This window comes from Malaya genurostris, chromosome 1 (assembly GCF_030247185.1).
Source record: "Malaya genurostris strain Urasoe2022 chromosome 1, Malgen_1.1, whole genome shotgun sequence".
In the NCBI taxonomy this organism is placed as follows: Eukaryota; Metazoa; Arthropoda; class Insecta; order Diptera; family Culicidae; genus Malaya; species Malaya genurostris.
Window position 1 is genome coordinate 144063765 of NC_080570.1, and position 23638 is coordinate 144087402.

Sequence of the window (23638 nt, forward strand, 5' to 3'; positions counted from 1 at the left end):
CCCATCATTGCATGTACCAGGTATATAAGCTTCAATTGAACGTTCACTTCTTCTTCTTTTTCTCCTTTGATGTGACAGCTGTCACATCTGTTTATGACACAGCTATTTGCTATAACGTCGGTCGGCTATTTTCATAGTAACAAAAATATTGAGATTCCTCCTACGTTACATTTTGTTTTAATAACCGTTATAAATCTTTAAAACAATATTTTAACTTTAACTATACTGTGTAATCGAAAGTGGGGACTTTTATGAGAAAGTTCGTATATCAAAGAAATAGCTTTGTTTCTCTGAATTTTTATACTGTAAATTGAGACATTAGCACTACTAAAAGTTATTTACTAAGTAGCAACCGACCACTAGACGTTTTACACGGTTAAAATACTTGTTTAGTCGAGGCAAAACCTTACATCGAAAAGCTGCCTAATGGTATTTTTAGTTTTTTTTATATTTTCCTGCAAACGACAACTGCCAAACTTGCATAGCAGAAAGATCTTAGGAAAAAATATTGTCAGTGATAAAACTTTTGTATAGAAATGTCTTGAATACTTAAAAAAGGAAGGGGGGCGTTTGGGGCCGGGGCCAGTTTCAACCCCAATTGCTGTTGGGTTATTTTCGGTTTTAAAGCGAAAACACTATTAGATTAAGAATCGTTAGCGGCGTTCATTTATTTTTTTGTTAACGTTAACGAATATATCACACCTCGAACCGGACAAATATTAATCCAGTCTATTCCTTACCCGGCCCCATTTAGCGACCCGTACGTCCGGATCGATCTGAACACCATTGCTGGGGATGAAAACATCGACTCGGTGCTGACGAAGACCAAAAAGAAAACGCTTAACCCCCGGTGGGACGAAGAGTTCATCTTCCGGGTGAAACCGAACGAGCACAAGCTGGTCTTTCAGGTGTTCGACGAGAACCGGCTGACGCGGGATGACTTTCTCGGTATGGTGGAGCTGACGCTGTCCCAGCTACCGAAGGAGACTGCCGACGGGAGTCCGGTGCCGAACAAAAGCTATCCACTGCGGCCGCGCAGGTCAGTAGGGTATGTTTGGGTTAATTTTTTCTTCCGTTCCATTAGCTTTGTTTGGTTAATTTGAGTTCTGTTTCCTTCTTTTTTCTTTGTTTTTATTAGCTCCTAATATTCGACCGGGAATGTGTCGACGCATTAGTTTGCATACATTCGAGCCCGTTTATCTAATCTCAACAACCAGCAAGCGACGATGAGATGTTTTTTTTTTGACGATTCTAACATGAACATTTGTTTGTTTCTAGTGCCCGATCGAAGGTGCGCGGTCAGCTGGATCTGTATCATGCCTATGTTCAGGATTTGAATGCATCCGGGGAAGCCGATTGGGAAATCATTGAATCGAATAATTCAATCTCAAGTGTAAGTACAGTGTTTGACCAGGGTTCCGTTTTGTTTTGTTAAGTTTGTCTAAATAAAATCTAAATCATTGCAGAGTTCGAATATGGCCAGCGGTGGTGGAGCAATCGACGTGCTACCATCCGGATGGGAGGAACGGCAAGACGCCAACGGACGTACTTACTATGTCAATCACCTGGCCCGATCTACTCAATGGGAGCGACCTACTGCCGTGTGAGTTACGCATGTTTTTTTTATTTTGCCAGTGTTAAATATTTTTATGGGATTTTACTTTTGACACTGGTCTTCCAAGCCAGTTAGAGGTCGTCCTGGGCGCAGTGTTTTTTTGGGGTTTTTGTTTTACTCGCCACATTGATCTATCAAAACATTAAATTGAGCTTTTAAATTTTTATTTTTCTCGAAACCAACGATGAGGGCCAAAAAATTTATTTTGCTCCGGGCGCCAATTATCTAAGGTTCTGTTTAGCAAACAACTCTAAATCCCGCGATACAACACTTTGCAAGAAAAACACTTTCAGCAGCCAAGAAATAGAACGGCATCGTAGACCAGTTTTAAATTTGACAGAAGAACTGGTCGAATAAATAAAACTAGAACGGCTTGCTGGGGATACGTTTGTTCCAGTTACTGCTCTATTATAGATCTTCCATATAGAATTTCTAGCTGCTGAATTTGCTCTAATATTCAATAGATTATTTAAGCTTGTTCTGATAGGTTTATCAAATGAGTTTATCTAGAACGATCGCAGTAGGCGTTCGCGTCGGACGTGAAAAATTTTCGCTCTCGTCTAAATTGGCTTTAGCTGATTTTATTAGAATTCTATAAAATGAAGTCTTCATGATTGTGATTCTATTTTGTGTGGAGACGCGTGATTCGGAGGAACCTATGTTGGATTTATCAGTACCGAATTTCTGTATCTTAAACTGGTGATTACATGGAACTAGCGATCATGAAGATTGGACTCCCGATTTGACAGGATTCATTTATTTTTTTTTGTATTTCATGCAAGGATGGCGTAGCAAAGAACGCTCTCTAGCAAATCTTCACACGATGCAATCGGTGCAATTAAAGAGAGACAGATATCATCTCAGCAACAAAAAACCGGCATGGTTCATTTAACTTAGCACGGGGATTCGCTCTGAAGCAACTTAAGGTCACTCATTCTCGTTTTGTGATCCGATTCTATACGGGCAGTGGATAATTGCGATATAATTATTTTACTATTGCCACTAACTCTTACTATGTGCGTATCACCTTCGTATAAGTTGTGTCTATGAAAATGTCTGTGAATGCTCCACACAAAGGTTTTGAAATCTGTATAAAATGTTCAAAACGACGAATGTAACAATGAGAGATTCTCTTTGTTAACTTTCTCTTTCGATTGTTGCGAAACATTCCGGCTTTTGTCGGTAATTTCTTCAGTGCATATTCAAAGTTGATAGCTTTAGTTATTATTATCGGTAAATAATTGGAGTGAAGGATTGCTAACAGTACCGTAATAATCGAAAGAGAAAGTAAACAAAGAGAATCTTTCATTGTTAAAGAGGAGCGCCGATCATTGCAAAGCTGTATCTATTTTGATAAGGGCCATAAAACACTCAAACCATGAGGTGGAGCGAGGAAATGTAGAAAAATTCTCTCACGGTTCATGCATTGTGAGGCAGCGAGTTCTTGTAGCCTCATCATCTACCAGATTGATGATGTTGCATGCAATGTAGAGAAATATCGAGCCGCTCTCTGCCAAATTATCGGCAATCACCAACACTGATTACGATGTCTTGTGGAGTTATGCAGATTATTATGAACGAACAGTAAAGTTTGAACATTGCATAAGTATTACAGATGGTCGGGTAAAATTTTTTCCAAACCCGAACCCTACCCGTACCCGATCGAAAATAAAAAAAACAACCGTACACGACCCGAACCCGAAATGAATTTTTCTTCCAAACCCGAACCCGAGTCGTACCCGATAAAAAAAATCTTTACCCGTTCATGACCCGAAGCCGAAAAAAGTTGCTAAACCGGAAAAAACCCTGGAACTCGACTAAATTTTTTAACCCGAACCTGTACACGTTAAAAAAAGAAAAAAATGGCACCCGAACTCGACCCTAACCTGACAAACATATCTTTTTCTGTATCAAACCCGACAAAAACTCGTCGAGTTTTGGGTATTTTCAGAGTACAACAATAAGCTTGAGAGTAGAGGTTTATTCGAGACGCCTGTTTTGTAGAGTTCTCCGCAGATGACGTGGCGGGAAAGGACTCCTGTGAACTGGTGAGGTAGCTATGTGTTAGACAATTTGGACTTGAGCAGTTTTGGGCGACTTGTGGCCGCGGGAAGTATCCCCGGTGAATAACTCTCGGTCGATTGTCTTCCCACCCTCTGCCAAGGTTTGGCTGGTGGAGGTCACACAGGGACTAATGTTGGGCCGTGGAAAAACATCCCCGCGGAGTTGAAGAAATGTTTACATCTACATGAGATGACCACAAAAAATGGCATAGAACAGCGTAGCACCTGTTTGCAGCGATGCCAGATAGTTGTAGTGTCACACGTTTAGAAAAAGTTACTCAGATTTTGAATACAAATTACTCATTTTTAAATGAAACATGGAAATGTAAAAATTTGAGTAGTTGCCCGCGATTATGATGAGTAGTTCTTACTCTAAATTTCAGTTTTACGCATCGAATCATTTTAGGATTACTATTTCAGCGAATCGTCGGAAAATCGAATGAAAAATTGTGTGAGTTCATTCCCCGTTTTCTATTGCTCAAATTGCGTGCGTGTGGTTAAACTCGTTGGTGATTTTGTGAAAATGTCTATGATTGCAACTATCGAGGCAGAATACAATGCGAAAAATATTTGATGAAATTGGCGCTAAAACGGCTAGACAAATTGCGATGTAAGGATTAGGAAATAATTTTGAAATCTAGAAAAAGAGAGTACGTTTTGTGTTTTCGTTTCATATTAAAGTTTGTGGCATGATAATTCATGGACACGTGAAAGAGTTGAAAGAACAATTCCGGATTTTTAATTTGAATACTAGCAGGAAATCAGACCAATTGTTGCTTAATTGTAAATGGAATTTCACTCAAAATTGGAGTGCTTATTACTCAATTTTTGGCTTAAGTGCAAATAAAGTATAACTAAGGAGTTACTCTAAATTAGAGTTGTTCTACTTTTTCTGGTGATGAGTGGGATCATACTCATTTTTGAGTAACTTTTTCTGAGCGTGCATTTCCGTAGATTGGCATTTTCTTCGGAAACTCCTGCGGGGCAAAGCAAGGATCGAAAGTTTTCTGTACACTCAAATAAAAATTCACGTTCGATTCACTTGAAAAATCACGTAGAATGGTTTCAAATGTCAAATTGAATATTTTACGTGACGAAAATGAATGTTATACGAACATCCATTAAAATGAATAGAGTCATCACATAAGGTTTACGTGAATTGACCAAACGTCAAACAATCTATGTGAATTTCCAGTGTGAAAAACTCGATTTTGAAAATGGCGAGCAGTGGCCTTCGAAGTGTAAGTAGTGTAAATATTTGTGAGAAAAGTTTTTTAATTACAATTTTTTACTCCATCGACCGGACCATTCCAGTATGAAAGTTTCCATGTGTTCAACTGGACCGAGTGCCTGCGTGAGTCCGGAAGTTTACCCGTACTGCCGAATGCTTAAAACAAGCCGTCGGTATGAAGCTAGAGACACTGGAACCATGTAATGCGACTTCAACCTGCATCGGTAGTGTTGTGGGAGTTCTTGGATCTCGACTTCGGCTTGGGTTGGATGGCAGTGACAACAAAAACGATTTCTGGAGGCTTGTCGATTTGAGATACCACGACGTTATTAGTTGCTTTTTAAGCCATTGTAATTATATGACAATTTTCTGAAATAAATGTTTTATATTTCATGGCATTTTTCATTTCATAGATTTATATCAAAATCTGAAATCTCCCTTTTGACTTCAACCAATATATAAAATAGTAATTTTCTTGTATCTAAATTTGATATGAACTGATAGATAGATGTGATATGAACAGTACATTACATTTTACCTATGAAACACGTAACTTTTACTGGATTATGCATTAAACAGCTTTTATATGCCAGTCCATTAAAACCTACGTGAAAAGTAGGGTGGAAAATATTCACATAACTTTTCACGTAACTATAATATGATTTTTATTTTGAGTGTAGTTTTCCATAAAAAAATACCAAAAATTCTTAGAAAATCACCGAATCCGTAAATCTGCGGAGATTTCTGTAGATCTGACATCGCTGCGGCTGTTTGTGTACAATATTCGATGTAACAACTAATTTTTCGGTTATTAATTGCTCGAGTTTTTTTTCTACAACCATTTTCATCTTCGTAAAGGACTCGGGGTGAATGGATTTAATCTTAGAGAAAGATACATATAATTGTTTGTTTGAAATTACTAGATTTCGTTGGTAAATGCATGCTCTACCTAGAGTTTGACCCTGGGCTTTGTTTATTGTCACTGCGAACGGAACAGGGAACGATTTTCTCCATGGGTTTTCCGCATGTTTTAATGTGGAACACATTTTTGTTTTCTATATAGTGGTGCAAACTAGAAACTCTAGAAATATACATGTAGAAATGTGGTCAGGTTTTGATCAATTACAGCTCAGTCAATTTTGTATCAATTATTACTATCATGTCACCATTTGATTGGAAATATTTCTACGTATTGATTTGAATGTTGATAGCCATGTATTTTTAATTGTATATCATCAAAATGTTGATTATTAGCTAGCAGTGTCCTATTTTGTCTGCAAAAAATCTCCGGCATAGCGGATTTCCCTGCCATAGTCGACGGTTTTGAAGGAGTAAGCGATATATCAAAGGGAAAGCAGCGCTCTGATTGGTCAATCGATGCAAAAGCGAAGCAGTTAGAAGCACGCGAAGCTATATATAAGCAAAATTATAGCTAACGTTTCAGTCCTACACGTAGCTTGCTAGAGGTAGGTTGTTGCTAAAAAGCAAGACAAAAAGTGCCATAAAACGATTTGAAGCTTTAATTGCTATGCTCTGATCTTGTGTCAGAAAAGATTGGATGAAATCCCATGTTATGTCGTTTCGCCTGAAAATTGACAATATCCCAGGGTAAATTTTGAGCGCATAAGATTAATTTCTTCTTTATATAAGATGAACTCGATTGATGAGAAAAAGTTTATCGCTTCAACCGAAATCACAGAATGGTAGTAATGGTAAAGAAACGCTATAAAAATAACTACTTGCATACAAATCTTGAATACAAGCTTGGCGAAAAGAAGCTTAAATATCGATATCTGTATCGCATGCTTGTATAAACATATAATTGCATACATTTGGGCTATTGATGTAAGTTCGTTGGCTAAAAAATAAATACAAATCATGACAAATATAGTCTATATTCTGGATTCGCGTGTTCTGTGTTGGTTCATAGTAAAGACTAGGCATACTCTCGTGCATTTGCGGATTCAAAAGTGTGACGATTGATTAAAAATGTCGATCATTAAAAATTTTGGTTGCCTTGTTCCACATTAATGGCTCGAACAACCCTATGGGGCTGATCCTTGTAGTTTTCGAGGTTGCGTTTATCTCCTCCTGTATGATAGTTTAGGGGAGACCAGGGCTGGTTCGGCCAGCCTGAATATTTTATACACCAGCAATTATTTCGTTCCAAGGATTGACTTTGTAATCGCGTTTTCATGCTAGACGACACTAAGTCAATTCAGTTTGACGTCAATCGTGTTTGTGTCAAAATGTGTATGATTTTCAATGATTTTTTTTGAAAATATCTGATTTTTAGGATTTATTTGATTTCTGTGCATTGTAATGGTGGTCTGGTTAATGCTTCCAAATGTTAATTTCCTGCTGAATCCAGTTTCCGTCTTGAAAATGAATTGTCTGTACAGGGCTGAACCGGCCTAAAAATGTGTGGTTGGAGTTTTAGAAAAATTGAATTTAAACTTTAAATTATTTAAATTTAAAGGAATTAGGACCAGTGTTCCAAAATACAGGAATTGGGATGTGTCACTTCATCGCGATTTGGTACTAACTAATGCATGTTTTTCTATGTCATAAATTGGGAATGAAAGCGACGGTATTAGGTTTCACAGTTCATCTTTGTAAGCTGCCGGTGGTTTGTTTTGTTTTGCGGGTGTAAATTAAAAATTGAAAAATGACGAAAAAGTGCCTGTTAAAAACATGTTTCACAGTGAAAAGAAGTAAAAAGATAGCCCTGTATGCGTTTTCAGCATCAAAGAGCGATATTTGTATAAATTTGTTTAGTGTGAGGCATTGTTATAATTCAAACGATGAACCTCCCCACTTAGAAAAAAACGTTCAACGGTGGTCCTTCATTGGTCCAATACGTTGGATCATTGGTCCAATGAAAGTCCAATCAATCGTTCAACGGGAGGCCAACACGGGACCTTCGTTTGCCGATTTTGAAACAGACCGTTGAACCGAATGCCATTTTTTTCGTTCAACAAACCCGGAAGACAGAGGTCCATTGTTGAGCCATTTTTAACATGAGGAGTTGGAGCCCCGTTGGACTAGTTTTACTGCAGAATTTCTGAAGTTTTCTCCACTTATTTGTTTAAACTAACAATACATACCTGCACAATACTTCTACTTTACGTAGAATAACAACAAATTTTCTTTCTATGTAAAGGTAACACTTCATTTTCACACTATTTTTGCAAGAGAAAAAACATCAACAAACCGTACCAGCAAATTGAACGAATATTTCGTGCAATATATCGTTCAACAAGCGCTCAAAACCAACAAAATTGAACGGCCTGCTGAGAGGGTCTGATGAACTTTTAAACTATAAACAAACCATCGGTGGCTGTCAAAAAAAAAATCGTTCTGTTCATTTTGTGAGGTTATGTCATGTTCGTGTAAAACCTAATGGTAATAACCAAGTTATGTAAATAATAGAGCCGAAAAGTCATCACTTGTGTCTGAACATTCAAATTCAGTATTGACAATACCTAAATATTTATTTATTCATTTAAATATTTATATTTATAATCCAATAGGAAACTTTGAATTTCGTATCCCCGGGCATGATCGGGATCTTCTATTGTACAAGCTTACTGGAGTTGTAATCGTCTAATTGTTTGATTCTTTTTTTGTAGCCTTACACAATCATCACAGGACAACGACATGGCGGCTGCCTTCCAAAGACGTGTTCATATCAGTGTGGACGATAACATAACGGTAAATATTCAGGAATCACTAACCATGTTTCGTGCAAAAAAAACCGGTTGCATCAAATTGTAACACAAATAGTGTGCAGTTTCTGATGTTTTTTTTTACTAGAAACCTTTAGCAAATCGAAAAGCACAACATTAGCTGGGTGCAGTTTTGTATTTCCTTTTCGTTTTGTTCTTTTCAATGCATGCCTTCCCGTAATTTTTGTTTTCGGTTCGTTGGATTGTGTTTTGGTTTTCTACTTATGAAAACATCGATTCGAATCGTGGTAACCATATTAAGGGTACCGACAACACGGGTTCCGATAGCGATATGCCCAGTTTGGTTACCGAGGAAGAGGAACAGGAACAGGAGCAAGAGCAGGAAGACGTTGCTGTCGATCGGCAGGAGGGAGGTCGGCAGCAAGTCACTCGCAGTGAAACGGTTGATTCACAATCGTCGCCAGTCGTCGAAGCTGAGGCTGGTGGCCGCAATGTCACTGATGTCACTGAAGAAATGGCATTGGAACATCCGGGGGACGATGCTACCGTGGTCGATGTGCTGGACCTTGATTTGAACTTGGACGAGCAAGAGGTGGTTTGGAGTGTGGGTGTGTGCGTGCTTGTGTGTTTTTCTGTGTTCTGTGTAATCAGCGTTTGCGATGTTCGAATGGTTTTTTCATTGCACCTAGTTTTAGATGTTTGTTTTGAATGTTGAGTGAGTTCCTAACGTAACACTTTACACCTAGGCGAGCTCGGTTAGTCTCAGCTCGGAACAGGCAGCAATTCGTCTTGATGCTTCGTTGAACAATTCAGTCAACTCGTTGGCGATGATGAGCGCAGCTGTCCCCACGAGCGACGAACCGGTGATGCTCCGGTCGGATTCGTTACGTTCGCTGCCGACCGTTCGGGTCAGTTCACCGCCGCTCCTGCCGGCAGCATTGGTTCGTAGTCCAACACGAGTGGCTTCGATGGCGAACCCTTCTCTGGCCGGCATTAGTCGAAGGTTGGTGAACTGATTTCCGCACGCGGGCGGCTTTTTAACCTTTTGCAAACTAACACTTAACTATATGAATATTCTGCACACTTTGAAGAAGAAGACTTCCACCCCTACGAGCTTCAGTTTTGCCCCGTCAAGTAACCGTCGAACAAGAGGAAGCGCCTCCCCTGCCGCAAAACATTGCCGGACTGAGCGAAGATGGTCCCAGCGGAGAGGTAGGGAACGGTTTTTACAGACTTGCTTTTTTCCTCTGGCATTGTCGTAGTGTGCGTCTGCTGCTAGTGGCTAGACAAATTGTTCCTATTGTGCGGGTATTATTGCTATTTTGCAGAAGCTATCGGTGGTGGGCAAGTTGGCTGGGTTTGGCTGAACATCTGCTAATCATATTGTTTCCATTTCATCCATTCTCCTCTCCAGGATATGGATCACGCAACGCAGAATCGAATTCTGCAGCATTTAAGCGATGCTAGTCGCCGCTCCTCGAGCCGTTCGTCAATCGGTAGTGACAGCAGTACTCGTGGTGCTATTTCCGCTGGCGGTGGTGTGACCGCAATAGGACCAGGAGCCGAGGATGAAGCCGATAGTGGTGGTGGTGGTGGTGGAGTTGGAGTTTCTGTGGATTCAAGACGTATATCCAGCAACAACAACAACGACACGACCGACGATCGCTCCTCGACACGTTCCTCTACCTCCAACGAGAACGATTCATCCAGCAGTAGTCCAGCCGGAACGGAAGCCGTTCTCCCATCGGGATGGTCTATGCAGCTTGCACCGAACGGGAGAGTGTTTTTCATCGATCACAACGAGAAGAAGACTTCGTGGGTTGATCCGCGAACCGGTCGAGCTAGTCCGATGCCTAACACACCGAACAATTCCACAATCAATGACTCGAGGCGACCGGAGGATGGTTTGGCGCCATTGCCTGAAGGTTGGGAGGAACGTGTGCATACCGATGGAAGGATTTTCTTCATCGATCACAGTAGGGTTTTTTTTCTGGGTGTTGTGTTTAGAGGTAAAGTAAATCTTGGAAATTTTTGTTTCAGACACAAGGACCACTCAGTGGGAAGATCCACGACTTTCGATGCCCAATGTGGCCGGTCAGGTGGTTCCTTACTCCAGAGATTACAAGCGAAAGTACGAGTACCTTAAGGGACAGCTGCGGAAACCGGTAAGACGATTTTGTTAGCGATTCATGTCCGACAAATCTGATCTTTCTGTTACAGGCTAATGTTCCGAATAAAATCGAGATCAAAGTCCGCCGGGCGTCCATTCTGGAGGACTCCTACCGGATCATCAATTCAATCACCAAGGTTGACCTGCTGAAGACGAAATTGTGGATCGAGTTCGAGGGTGAAGCCGGTCTGGACTACGGCGGACTTGCCCGGGAGTGGTTCTATCTGCTGTCGAAAGAGATGTTCAATCCCTACTACGGATTGTTTGAATACTCAGCTATGGACAACTACACGCTACAGATCAATCCTTTCAGTGGGTTATGCAATGAGGACCATCTTCACTACTTCCGGTAGGTAATCGCACCGTTTTGAAGTCAACCACGAGTTCGGATGATTAAAGACGGTGTTTCTCGGGATTGGTTTGGCGGAAGAATGTTTTAAAGTAGAAACTAAGGTGTACTGGATAGAAGTTACCGGTCCTGATATGACCAGGATTACATCGCGTTCGTTGTACGTTGTTTTCTAAACTTCTGCTATTCTGGAGTTGCTAGATCTTCTCGAGGACGTCGACGATCTTCTTAAGGTTCTCTACTAAGCATCATGCTGGGCATTCTCGCTCCCGGAATTCTTGCTACAGGTCCAGCCCACTACTGTCTGCTGTGTTCTATAAGCCTTCCAATGTCAGTATGTTTGTATACTTGGTACAGTTCGTGATTCTTGCGTCGGCGTCGTTCCTTCTTAATTCTGTAGTTTTTATCAGTATCTAATAAAATACTGAGAGAAACACTAAGCAAGTTCGGTTCTACGTCTAAACAAGTCTTAAAAACAAATCGGCCTCATACCTGTAATTAACCGCAAAACATTGAACGTAAGATTTTTCTTTCAAACATACCGAGCACTTGGAAATCTGCTTCAACTACTCGTATACAGAGAAGTTTCATTAACAGAATCGTATTCCATCGATTTCCAGCTCAGATTCAACACCGTTTGGATTGGCTCAGTCTCTACCAGCAACCATGTACTTGATGAAGTTTATGGTTGATCCTATTCTCGCAGCATTCCTTTCGAAATGCACAAAAGCCTCTTCCATTACTCTTCGATCAACACCAGCAATATTACTACGAGACTTCTTTTCAACCAGTGCATCCAGAGGGGCTTATCATTTCGGTAGATACAGGTCCAGAATTCCCTTCCCGAATCTAAGTCCGAAATTTGGATCCGTAATCCAATTTCCGAAATTTGGATCCGTAATCCCAGATTTCGGATTTCTTTTACGAAATAATTCCTGGACATTAGCACAACCTTGAGACAGATTGACGGTCCCAGGGCTTGTCTGCACACCATTGTCTAAATAAAAGAGGTAACACTACACAGAAAGAGAACAATAAGATGGATATGTTCTTTATTCTACATATGCTAAACTTGTCAGACATTGTCCATGTCACGCTTTGATCCATGAAAGAGAAGCGATCTACTTATCAAACATGATCTCTTTTGCAGTTTTGATCATATGATGACCGAATCACGCCCTCTTTGCTACCTTTTGGAGCCGCAAATGGTATGGACAACATCGTTCAAAATTTGCACACCTAGTAGTTCAGTTACATGTTACATGTAGCTCTCTCTTAGATTGCATTGTAGAATGCTTGGTACTTTCTCAGACATTCGTTACTTTTACTTTTCTATGATAACTTCAACAATGTTGGTAAGTCATACTGAAATCAAGAAAAGGCCATATTCAATAAGTATTAGTTCTATTTAATATTTACTTGAAATATTTCAGCAATGCATTTGCACATGGTGAAATGATCAATAGACAATTCATGGCCTACAGCAGTGTTCAGTTGGTCAACATAGACTAGTTCGTCTGGTGAGGAATTGAAAGGGCATTTCCTGGATTCATAAATTGGTCTGGTTTAAAATTTGCGCTATTCAGTTGCCCGACCGGTAAACCCAGAAAAAAAGTATTTAGCTTCAGAAATAATTTCCGTAATCCAGATACAGAATTCGGTTTCAGATTCTAGGCCCAGAATTCAGTTCCAGATCTCATTTTTCATAATCCAGATTCAAAACTGATTTCCCAAATCTAGGTCTCGAATTTAGGTTCCGAATCCTGTTCCAGGTATATTTACCAGAATCCTTGTAGACAAATTCAGTTCCAGAATACAGGGCCTTAAAAACAGATGCAGAATCCTATCTCTGAATTCAGAATCCCATGCTCGAACTTAGCTTCCAAATGTAGATCGAAAATTAATTTCTAAAATCCCGGGCCAGAAATCAGTACCAGAATTCAAGTTCAGAATTCAGATCCGGAATTCATTTTCAGAACCGATTTCCAGGTTTAAGATTTAACTCTAAAATCAAAGCTTAGGATTCAGGACCTGAATTCAGTTCCAGAATCCAAGTTCTGAATTTAAACCCAGAATTTTTTACCAGAATTGAGGATCGAAATTTATTTTTAGATTTTGAGTTTTGGTACAGAATTCAGTTCCAGAATACAGGGTTTGAAAACAGATTCAGAATCCTATTTCTGAATTCAGAATCCCATACTAGAGCTCAGCTTCCAAATCCAGATTGAAAATTTATTTCTTAAACCCAGGGCAAGGAATCAGTACCAAAATTCAAGTTCAGTATTCAGGTCCGGAATTCATTTCCAGGCTCAGAATCCAGGTCTAAGATTTAACTCTAGAAACAATGCTCAGAATTCACCTGAATTCAGTTCCTTAAACCCATAATTTTTTACCAGATTCCAGGACCTTGAATTTCGGTTCCGAATTCATTTCTAGCATAAATTTCCAGAATCCAGATTCAGAATTCAGTGTCAGATCGCAGTTTCAGAATTCAGGTGAAATATTCATTTCCAGCATTCAGGGCCAGATATCAGTTCCAGAAGTCAAGTTCAGCGTTCTGGTCCTTGAATTCCGTTCGAGAGCTCATTCTCAAGTCCAGAATTCAAGTTCAGGTCCAAAATTCAACCTCAAAATCCAAGCTCATAATTCAGGCCCGAAATTCAATTCCAGAATCCAGTTTCAGAATCCAAGTTCAGCATTCAGGTCCCTAAATCCGTTACAGAACTCATTTTCAAGTTCAGAATTCTGACTGTTCTGGTATCCAGTTTCAGAATTCAGCTCTCGAATCCAGGTCTATAATATCTGGTTTCGAACTCAGTTACAGAATTAATTTCTAGAATGCAAGTTTAAAATTCAACTCCAGAATCCAAGTTCAGAATTCAGTTCCAAAACTTATTTCCAGATCCAGAATTCGATTCCAGAATACAGGTTCTGAATTTAACCCCAGAATTCGCAAGCAGAATCCAGATTCAAAATTAATTTGTCTAATTTAGCTTCCGAACTCAGCACCAGGAATAATTTCCAGAATACAGACACAGCGTTCAGTTCCAAAATCCTGACCAGAAATCAGTTTCAGAGTCAAAGTTAAGCATTCCGGTCCTGAATTCCGTTTCAGAACTCATGTTCAGGTCCAAAATTCAGGTTTAAAATACTTTTTCTGGTCCTGGTCGGATATTTGGTTCCGGAATCCAGTTTGGGAATTTTACTCCAGCCTATAGTTCAACTCCAGAATCCAAGCTCATAATTCCGGCCCTGAATTCAGTTTCAGAATTTCGTTCCAGAGCTCAATGCCAGGTCCAGAATTCAAGTTCTGAATCTGAAACCCAAATTCTTATCCAGTATCCAGGTTCGAAATTAATTTCCGTAAAATAGGTTTAAATTCATTTCTTGAATCTAGGTCTCGAATTTTGGTTCCGAATTCATTTTCAGAATTCATTCCCAGAATCCAGGGCTACAAATCAGTTCCAGAATCTAGGTTGAGAATTCAGGTCCAGAATTATTTTCTAGAATATGGTTCATGTCCAAAATTCAAGTTCAGAATTTATTTCTAGAATCGAGTCACAGAATTCAGTAGCAGAATCCAGGGCAAAAGATAAGTTATAGAATCCAAATTCAGCATTCGGGCTCTGAATTCAGTTCCAGAATCCAAGGCCTGAATTTAAACCCAGAATTCCAAAATTACTGGAATCCAGTTTAAAAATTCTTCAGAATTTTTAAACCCAGAATTCCAAAATTACGCAGAATCAATTTGCAGAATCCAGGGCCAAAAATCAGTTATAAAATCCAAGTTCAGCATTGAGGTCCTGTGCTCAGTTTCAGAACTGATTTCTAGATCTAGATTTCAGTTGCAGAATCCAAGTTCTGAATTTAAACCCCGAATTCTTTACCGGAATCCAGGTTCGAAATTCATCTCTCGAATCTAGGTCTCGAATATAGGTTCCGAATTCATTTTCAGAATCCAAAGCCAGAATTAATTTCCTGAATCCAAGGCCAGGAATCAGTTCCAGAATCTAGGCTTAAAATTCAACTCCAGTATCCAAGTTCAAAATTTAAGTTAATAATTCTTTACCCTGGAGTCTGGTAAGAATTGTGCAACTGAATTCTAGTTGCAGAATCCAGGGCAAAAATAAGTTATAGAATCCAAGTTTAGCATTCAGGTCCTGAATGCAGTTCCAGATCTTATTCCCAGATCCAGAATTCAGTTCCAGAATCCATGTTCTGAATTTAAACTCTGAATTCTTTACCGGAATTTAGTTTTAAAATTCATCTCTCGAATTGAGGTTCTAAATTCAATTCCAGTATTCATTCCCAGAATCCAGGGCCACAAATCAGCTCCAGAATCTAGGTTCAGACTTCAGGTCAAATCTGAACCCTAAAATTCAATTCCAAAATCTAAGTTCAGAATTTAAACTAAAAATTCTTTACCCTGAAGTCTGGTATTGGATTAAATTTTGAATTTGGATTCAGTTTCAGCTCCGTAATCCAGGTTCTGAATTCGTTTCAAAAATCCAGGTGCAGAATTCGGGTGCAGAATCCAGGGCCAAAAATCTATTATAGAATCCAAGTTCAGCATTGAGGTCCTGAATTCAGTTTCAGAACTGATTTCTAGATCTAGATTTCAGTTGCAGAATCCAAGTTCTGAATTTAAACCCCGAATTCTTTACCGGAATCCAGGTTCGAAGTTCAGCTCTGCAATCCAGTTTAAAAATTCATCTCGCGAATTTAGGTCTCGAAATTAGGTTCCGAATTCAATTCCAGTATTCATTTCCAGAATCCAGGGTCAGAAATAATTTCCTGAATCCAAGAATCTAGGTCTAAAATTCAACTCGAAAATCCAAGTTCAGAATTTAAGCTAAGAATTCTTTACCTTGGTGTCTGGTAAGAATTCAGATTCAGAGCTCATTTCCAGAATTCAGTTGCAGAATCCAGGGTCAAACATCAGTTATAGAATCCAAGTTCAGTATTGAGGTCCTGAATTCAGTTTCAGAAATGATTTCTAGTTTCAGAATTCAAGCTCTGAATTTAAACCCAGAATTCTTTACCGGAATTCAGGTTCGCATTTCAACTCTACAATCCAGTTTCAAAAGTTATTTCTTAAATAAGGAGTGTATCGAAAATAAGCTATCCACAAATTTTTCTTTCAAATTATGATAAAAAACGATATTTTACTCAAACTAAAAATTGATCCTTTATTGTAGGAGGTAAAACTTGAGCATAATGAAAACTGGATGAAATTTAAGTTATTCCTTCACGAATTTTCGAACTTTTGATCGAGCGCTCTTCATCAAGTTCCGGACAAGTGTAGCATCGCATTCTTTGGACGTTTGAGCCCAAATTTTCTGAACTCCTGCATGTTCCCAGCTGCCTTACCAGTCTTCTTGAAGACCCTCTTCACGATTGCCCAGTAACGTTCGATGGGTCGAAGCTGAAGGCAATTTGGTGGATTGACATTTTTTTCAACGAAATTTATACCCTTTTCCGCAAGCCAATTGAGAGTGGTTTTGGCATAGTTAGCCGACGCTAAATCCGGCCAAAACAGTGGAGGTGTACTATGTTTCTTATATAAAAGCAAAAATCGCTTCTGGAGACACTCAGATCGATAGATTTCTGCATTTATAGTTCCGATAGTGTAAAAAATGGTTGACTTCAAACCACAGGAACATAATGCTTGCCATACCAGTACCTTTCGACCGAATTTCTCCACTTGAATCGACTTGTCCGTATCGCTCACATCCTCCCCAACGACGACATTAAAGTATTGTGGACCTGGAAGGGTGTTTGAGTCCTCGTCGGGTTTTTGAGTCTCATCGTCCATCAAAACGCATGCATCCGGACACTGCAAAAGACGCGAATACAATTTCCGGGCCCTTGTTGCTGCTCGCTTCTTTAGTTTTACACTTTGTTTCGAAATTTTCTGCTTCTAGTAGGTCTTCAGGTGATATCGCCTCTTGATGCGCTGGATCTTTCCGACACTCGTTCCTGCTTTTTTTTTTAGCCAAATCACGTATTGATATTGATTTGTTCTTCACTTTCTGGTCCAGTTTCGGGTTGGAAGAACCGGGTTTTTTGCCTCTTCCTGGTAGCTCATTCAAAGAATAGTGTTCCCCAAACTCATTAAAGATGGTTTTAACACTGGAATGATGAATTCCAAACTGATTCGCCAATATTCGCATAGTAATACCCTTCTCACTTAGTCTTGTGTTCAGAACCTTAATTTTCACTTCCTTTTCAATACGCGACACTTTGAAATCGCAGAATTTCCACCGCACAAACAAGTAAACAAACAAAAGCTGACAGCCAAACGCACAGCATGCTGTGATCTGAGCATAAAAAACCATCACACATACATGCGTACAACACAAATGTATGTGGATAGCTTATTTTCGATACACTCCTTATATGTCTCGAATTTAGGTTCCAAATTCAGAACCAGAAATAATTTTCAGGATCCAGGTACAGGAACGAAAAGGGGTGGATCGAGTGTCTTAAGATAAGCGTCGTACTGGGACATATTGTAAGCAACAAATTGCTTGCCAGACCATAGCTTTCTTACCAAATTTTTCGACTTCAATCGATGTCTCGGACTGGTTTATACTGGTATAATATTGTGGTCCCGGCAAGGATTTGTAATCGAGTTTCACGTAGGTTTCGTCGTCCATGATTATGCAGTTCAAATTTCCAGCAAAAATCGTATTGTACAGCTTTCGAACCCTCGGCCTGATCGATGCTTCTTGTTTCGGACTACGTTTTGGTTGTTTCTGCTTCTTATAGGTTCTAAAAATTCAAACGTTCTTTAGCACGAAGAACATTTGACTTCGAAGTGCCCATTTTTTTAACCACATCCCGTACTGAAACCTCTTCTTTTGCTCGAACGCCGTTTTCGGTTTATTCTCAAAGGTGTTATCCTCACTGAACTTCCTAATTGCATTTCGCACGGCTTTTTCACTTACTCCTTCCATTTTTGCTATCTTTCTCAGTGACAGTCCGCGTTCTGTGCACCATTTGTACACAATTTTTCGACGTTGTTCTGCTGAAAGTCCACGTATTTCGAAACAAACTAATAAAAACGAATAAACAACTGCACAAGTGGTTAGAGAAGAGTGTAAACAACAGAAGGCAGCCATAAAAATTGACAGATTCTGAACCATTGCGAAATGGGAGCGGTTTTTGGTTGCGTCCATACTTTTTGTGACAGTCTTTACCATTTCGAGGTCAAGATATCCTGTGAATTTCGGTCAAAAAGCTTCCATGCGCCTTGACTCTGCTTCATTCTCATATTGGTTCTTAATCAGTGCCGTAACTGCTCTTCTGGATAGCAGTTTTCGAGCTTATTCCGATTCGAAACTCCTGGATTTCAGTTCAGTTTGCCAATCCGAAGCTCCAGCACGACGTTTACTGCGAAACTTTCCCGTCACCGTTTTTTTTTTCAATTTTCGAAGATATTATAGAATGGAATACAACCGGCCGAATTCCAGTTGGACCGAACTTTATAGTCACTCCTTTTCTCAACCGATTTATTCTATTCGGACAGATTCATCGGACGAGTGGCGGGGATGGCCGTCTACCATGGCAAACTGCTGGATGCGTTCTTCATACGGCCATTCTACAAAATGATGCTCCAGAAAGCGATCGACCTGAAGGACATGGAGGCCGTCGATATGGAGTACTACAATTCGCTGCTCTGGATCAAGGAGAACGACCCGAGCGAACTGATGCTGACGTTCTGCGTCGACGAGGAAACGTTCGGGTACACCAGCCAGCGGGAACTGAAACCCAACGGGGCAAACATTGAGGTGGCGAATGAGAACAAAGACGAGTACATCAAACTGGTGATCGAGTGGCGCTTCGTGGCACGGGTCAAGGATCAGATGCAGGCTTTCCTGGACGGGTTCGGTCAAATCGTTCCACTCAATCTGCTTAAAATATTCGATGAGAACGAACTGGAACTGCTGATGTGCGGCATCCAGAGTATAGACGTGAAGGATTGGAAGCGGAACACGTTGTACAAGGGTGACTATTTCGCAAATCACGTCATCATTCAATGGTTCTGGCGGGCGGTGCTTTCGTTTTCGAACGAGATGCGAGCGCGTCTGTTACAGTTCGTAACCGGAACGAGTCGGGTTCCGATGAACGGATTCAAAGAGCTTTACGGTTCGAACGGGCCGCAAATGTTTACCATCGAGAAGTGGGGAACGCCAGAGAACTATCCTCGGGCGCACACTTGGTATGAAACAAAATAAAAATCGAGATTTTCTTTTTTCCCTATATTTTCAACTTTCAACTTTCTCTTCGTAGTTTCAATCGCTTGGATTTACCCCCATACGAAAGCTACCTGGCACTGAAAGATCGCTTGGTGAAGGCTATTGAAGGTAGCCAAGGATTCGCAGGAGTGGACTAAACCCACGATCGATGTTTAATTGTGCAGTGTCTGTAAATATCTAAACCCAAACCGTTACATCATCACTTGACCCCTAGAACCAGCAACCATTCTCGGAGTAGTCCTCCACTATCCTCAACCGTTAAAAAAACTCTTTTTTCTGATTTAGATATCAATAAAAAAACACATGACAATCTTGCGCTATATCAAGTGCATGCAGACGACATTCGGACGTTATCCTCTAGCTGCCAAATCAAACCTCTGTGCCGTAGTTTTCGATAACCTACTAGAAGCTGTATTACCTGCATAGTAAAACTTGTGCACCCAACGAGGGCTACGAGTGAACGTTGTAATGATAAGCACCATTGTTTTCTCGCGTCGTTATCATGCCTTAGCTGAGAGCCATTTATATTTAGAAACAAGTGTGGCCTCTGTCTCTGGGAGGGCCAAAATTTTTTGATTGTGTATTCGAATGTTGAACATTGTTTTTGAATGTTACTAAATCCATTTAACTGTTTCGAAACTCGGTTACTCTGCTACATAGTTATTAATAGGCTAATCTGAACAAAAACAAAGCAGTTCGAATCGTTTATATTATCAAAAAGCTTAACTTATCGAGAGGGCTGGTCAGAAAGCCAAAATAGAAAACGACGACAACTTATGGTTACTTCAAACTGAGTGAGGATTATCGTGTAAAGAACACCTGATAAAAACATCCGATTACCGGACAGATGTGAAGGAATTTCTTTAGGTGCAGGTACCCGGAACACTCCGACGACCGAGGTTCACTTCTTCACAGACGTGGCAGCGGTGCAATCGATGTGCGAAGATCGAGAGATTTGATAGAAATTGGACGAGGAGGAGAGCGCAAAACAGTGAACAGAAGCGGGAAAATCAAAGAAATGATACTTTATATAGTTAAATATTAAAAAAAGTATTTTTAATTCTTATGTGATAAGAATGTAATAAAAATGGTGACACCATCTAGTTAGTGTTTTTAGCGTTGAAATCGGGTAGTGATATTTCACAAAGTATTCTTGGAATGAGGATTTTACTAGTAAAAATTTATGGTAGAATTACCCGTAATTTATTTTTGCTATATGTTTCTACATGTATGAGGGACTGTGCGCAATTCTGTGAGATTATTTCGTATTGGGTGAGTTTATTAGTTTTGGTAAGACCAGAGTTATTTACCCCTAGTTCCTAGGGTTGGCGGTTTGATGCATAGGACTAGTCTTACAAGCCAGTGGACGTATGTTCGAGCTTTGACCTGGAAGGAATCTTAATGTCTTAATGGGATCGCAGCACCCCAGCCATTCGACGATTCTCGACATCCCTAAATACGTATATCTCTGGAAATATTTCATCATCACGTGAAATATTTCGCAGAATGATAAACGTTTGTTCATTGTGTAAAATCAACTTTTAATAATACTTAAAGCTTTTTGATCAACGATGGCCGGAACTGTCAGTAGGAAAACACGCAAAAGCACTAGGTTTTCCTACAAGCACTGTACTGCCCATACTTGCATATCAGTCCCATATGGAAAATCGGCATGTCTAGAAATAGACGATTAAAATTTTATTTCCGATTTTTTTTATTTATTGTTCAACCTAATGCTAAATCATGGTATTATTACTTGAAATATCGGTAATACACCTTTACTATTCGAATATTGCAACAAATGAAATTATTGAAATTTGCACTGAATGGGACTGATATGCGAGTATTTTGCATATGGTACAGACATGAGTTGATTTTTTTTTACATATTACTGAACAAACCCTTAACTTTTATTGCAATTTCTAAGAGTATATTGAGTATAGATTTCATTCCTCAAGCTAACTCTAAATTGATGAAAATCGATATGGAACTGATATGCGAGTATGGGCAGTGTACATAACGTTGCTAAATCTTTCGATACACATTTGACAACAGCCAGGAAGGCTAGAAGCGAACACAAAAATAAGAAAAAGGATTTCTTCTTAAAAAAAAAAACCTTGCGGTAGGTAATGTTAGAGACATAACCGCGAGATTGGCGTAGGACTGCTGTCGGTAAGGGGCAGATCACTTTCAAAATGCACATTTATTTTGCTACATTGTTCTACTAATAAATCATTCATTTCAAGTAAAATCTCATTAGTTCTAGTTTAAATGCTTTGGGTTCAGAAAAAAACCGAAGGTTACCATTTCTCCAACTTTCAACACAGTTGACTATTGTTTCCACGAGCAAAGTTCCGGACAAATCGATTGCTCGTTTGGCGAACGGTGCACAAATCTGCAACCTGCTTGTGTGCCCTTCCCTACAGCGCTAACGTTCCGCACTGAGTGCAAATCGCGGCACCCATACTGTATTTGGACGTTGTATGTATTAGTGACGATGCTTATTCTGATTGAAAATCGATTTTATAAAATCAAATGTAGTAGTAACAATAATAATTCTTTAGATAACATTTAGAGCCATTAGCGGCCTTTACATGAGTCATTAAAAATGTCATTACTAAAAAATAATATCATTTTAATGAACGTGTATGGTGCAGTAATGACGAGTTTTCTATGCAATTTGGAATACATCATTACTTAGTCATCATTAAAAATGACAAAAATAATTCTCGTGTAAGGATCGCTATTAGAACTTCTGATTTTGTATAATGTTCCCTATTTTTATAATATAACTTCTTTCCTTTCCCCTTTCTTTATAACTTCTAATAATTTACGAAAGCTTCGTGCTGTTTTCTTACTGAATTTCTGTAAAAATAATCATTAACTTAGCTTAACTTTCAATCAATAACCAATAAAAGACAAATTGTGAATCGCTAAATGAAAAGATAAGAAACCGAAAAACAGAATAATCGTTCTACCGACTTAACTATCCTGAGATACGATTCAACACATCTCTGAAGAAGTAAACAGGTAAGCAAAAACTTGGTATTTTCTATATTCCCCTTTGGAGACTTTCGTAGATATTTTCTAACAATCCATTTACGTCCAGATCAAACCTCGGCGTTTTGGCTTACACTGAAAATCATTTCTACCTATTTTTGAGGAGAAATCACTCATTGTCTAGCTCTTCTATAAGTTACCCAAAATTAGGTCGTTTTCTACTCAAACCTTAAGTTGATGGGCAAAAATGGGTAGCGAGTTTTGTTATGACATAACACTTGTACTAAACATATAAAAATAACTGGCATAAATTTTGCATCTATAATTAGAACACTACTGAATATGCCCGTACACAATTTAAATCTGAATTTTATAACAAGAAAAACTGGCAGCCCCAGCAGTGTTTAGCAGCCCTTACACGTGACAATATTATTGTCAATCCAAAGTATTGTCAATACCGTCAATCCAATTGACTTGTTAACTTGAGTCCGCATTTTTCGAGAAAATCAAGCGTTTGGCTTCAAATATTGCAACTGAATATTGTAACATTGAGAGAAAAGGTCATTGTACATATTTAACTGTTTTCTCTCTGGAGAGAAAGTATTGTCGGATTGATGAGCAGTTTTGATTTTTTGACAATATTTTCGTCAATCCGATGGAGTTTCCATTACACGATCAAAAGTATTGTCAATACTCCTCGTATTGACAATAATATTGTCTCGTGTAAGGGTCGCTTTTTACTCGTGTTTCAAATATACAAAAAATAAAACGGCATCGTAGACCAGTTTTAAATTTGACAGAAGAACTGGTCGAATAAATAAAACTAGAACGGCTTGCTGGAGATACGTTTGTTCCAGTTTCTGTTCTATTATAGATCTTCCATATAGAACTTCTAGCTGCTGAATTTGCTCTTAACTCTCACTCTGACAAGGCCCCTTTGATTTGCTGCTAAGACTACACCTGACAACCGGGGGACAACCGCACATTGTGAAAAGGGGAACGTGCCATTTGAGCCAATTTGTTCTGATTCCTGATGCCAAGTATAAAGAAAATCAGAAAACAAGTATATTAAAATGTATAATTTTAGCTCACCAATGAAAATGAAAATTTTCAGAGAATGTTTCACTTTTTTCCAATCTCATTTGTAATAAATGTTTATAGTGGAAGCACTGTGTACTTAAAATCGGCATTAAGCAAGTGAATAAAAGTGTAACCAAAAAAGATTTGTTAAATTAGTGTAAACTCGAAAGTGTGTTTAGT

General features: G+C 39.3%; 1 protein-coding gene across 4 annotated transcripts in view; it reads left to right on the top strand.

Annotated features, from left to right (window-relative positions):
• The window catches only part of LOC131426036 (E3 ubiquitin-protein ligase Nedd-4-like), a 28279-nt gene extending 7798 nt beyond the window's left edge, over positions 1-20481 (top strand). The window contains exons 3-14 of one of the 4 annotated variants that reach the window (XM_058588438.1): positions 755-1048; positions 1279-1393; positions 1467-1603; positions 8542-8623; positions 8900-9190; positions 9345-9601; positions 9693-9810; positions 10013-10574; positions 10639-10763; positions 10819-11117; positions 18649-19341; positions 19413-20481. In XM_058588438.1, coding sequence (XP_058444421.1) covers positions 755-1048; positions 1279-1393; positions 1467-1603; positions 8542-8623; positions 8900-9190; positions 9345-9601; positions 9693-9810; positions 10013-10574; positions 10639-10763; positions 10819-11117; positions 18649-19341; positions 19413-19515 — 3076 coding nt within the window. In that variant the 3' untranslated portion in view covers positions 19516-20481. Of the gene's footprint in view, positions 1-754; positions 1049-1278; positions 1394-1466; positions 1604-8541; positions 8624-8899; positions 9191-9344; positions 9602-9689; positions 9811-10012; positions 10575-10638; positions 10764-10818; positions 11118-18648; positions 19342-19412 lie in introns of all 4 variants that reach the window. The other 3 variants (XM_058588439.1, XM_058588437.1, XM_058588440.1) reach the window with 3 other exon arrangements.
• The last annotated feature ends 3157 nt before the right edge of the window (positions 20482-23638 follow it).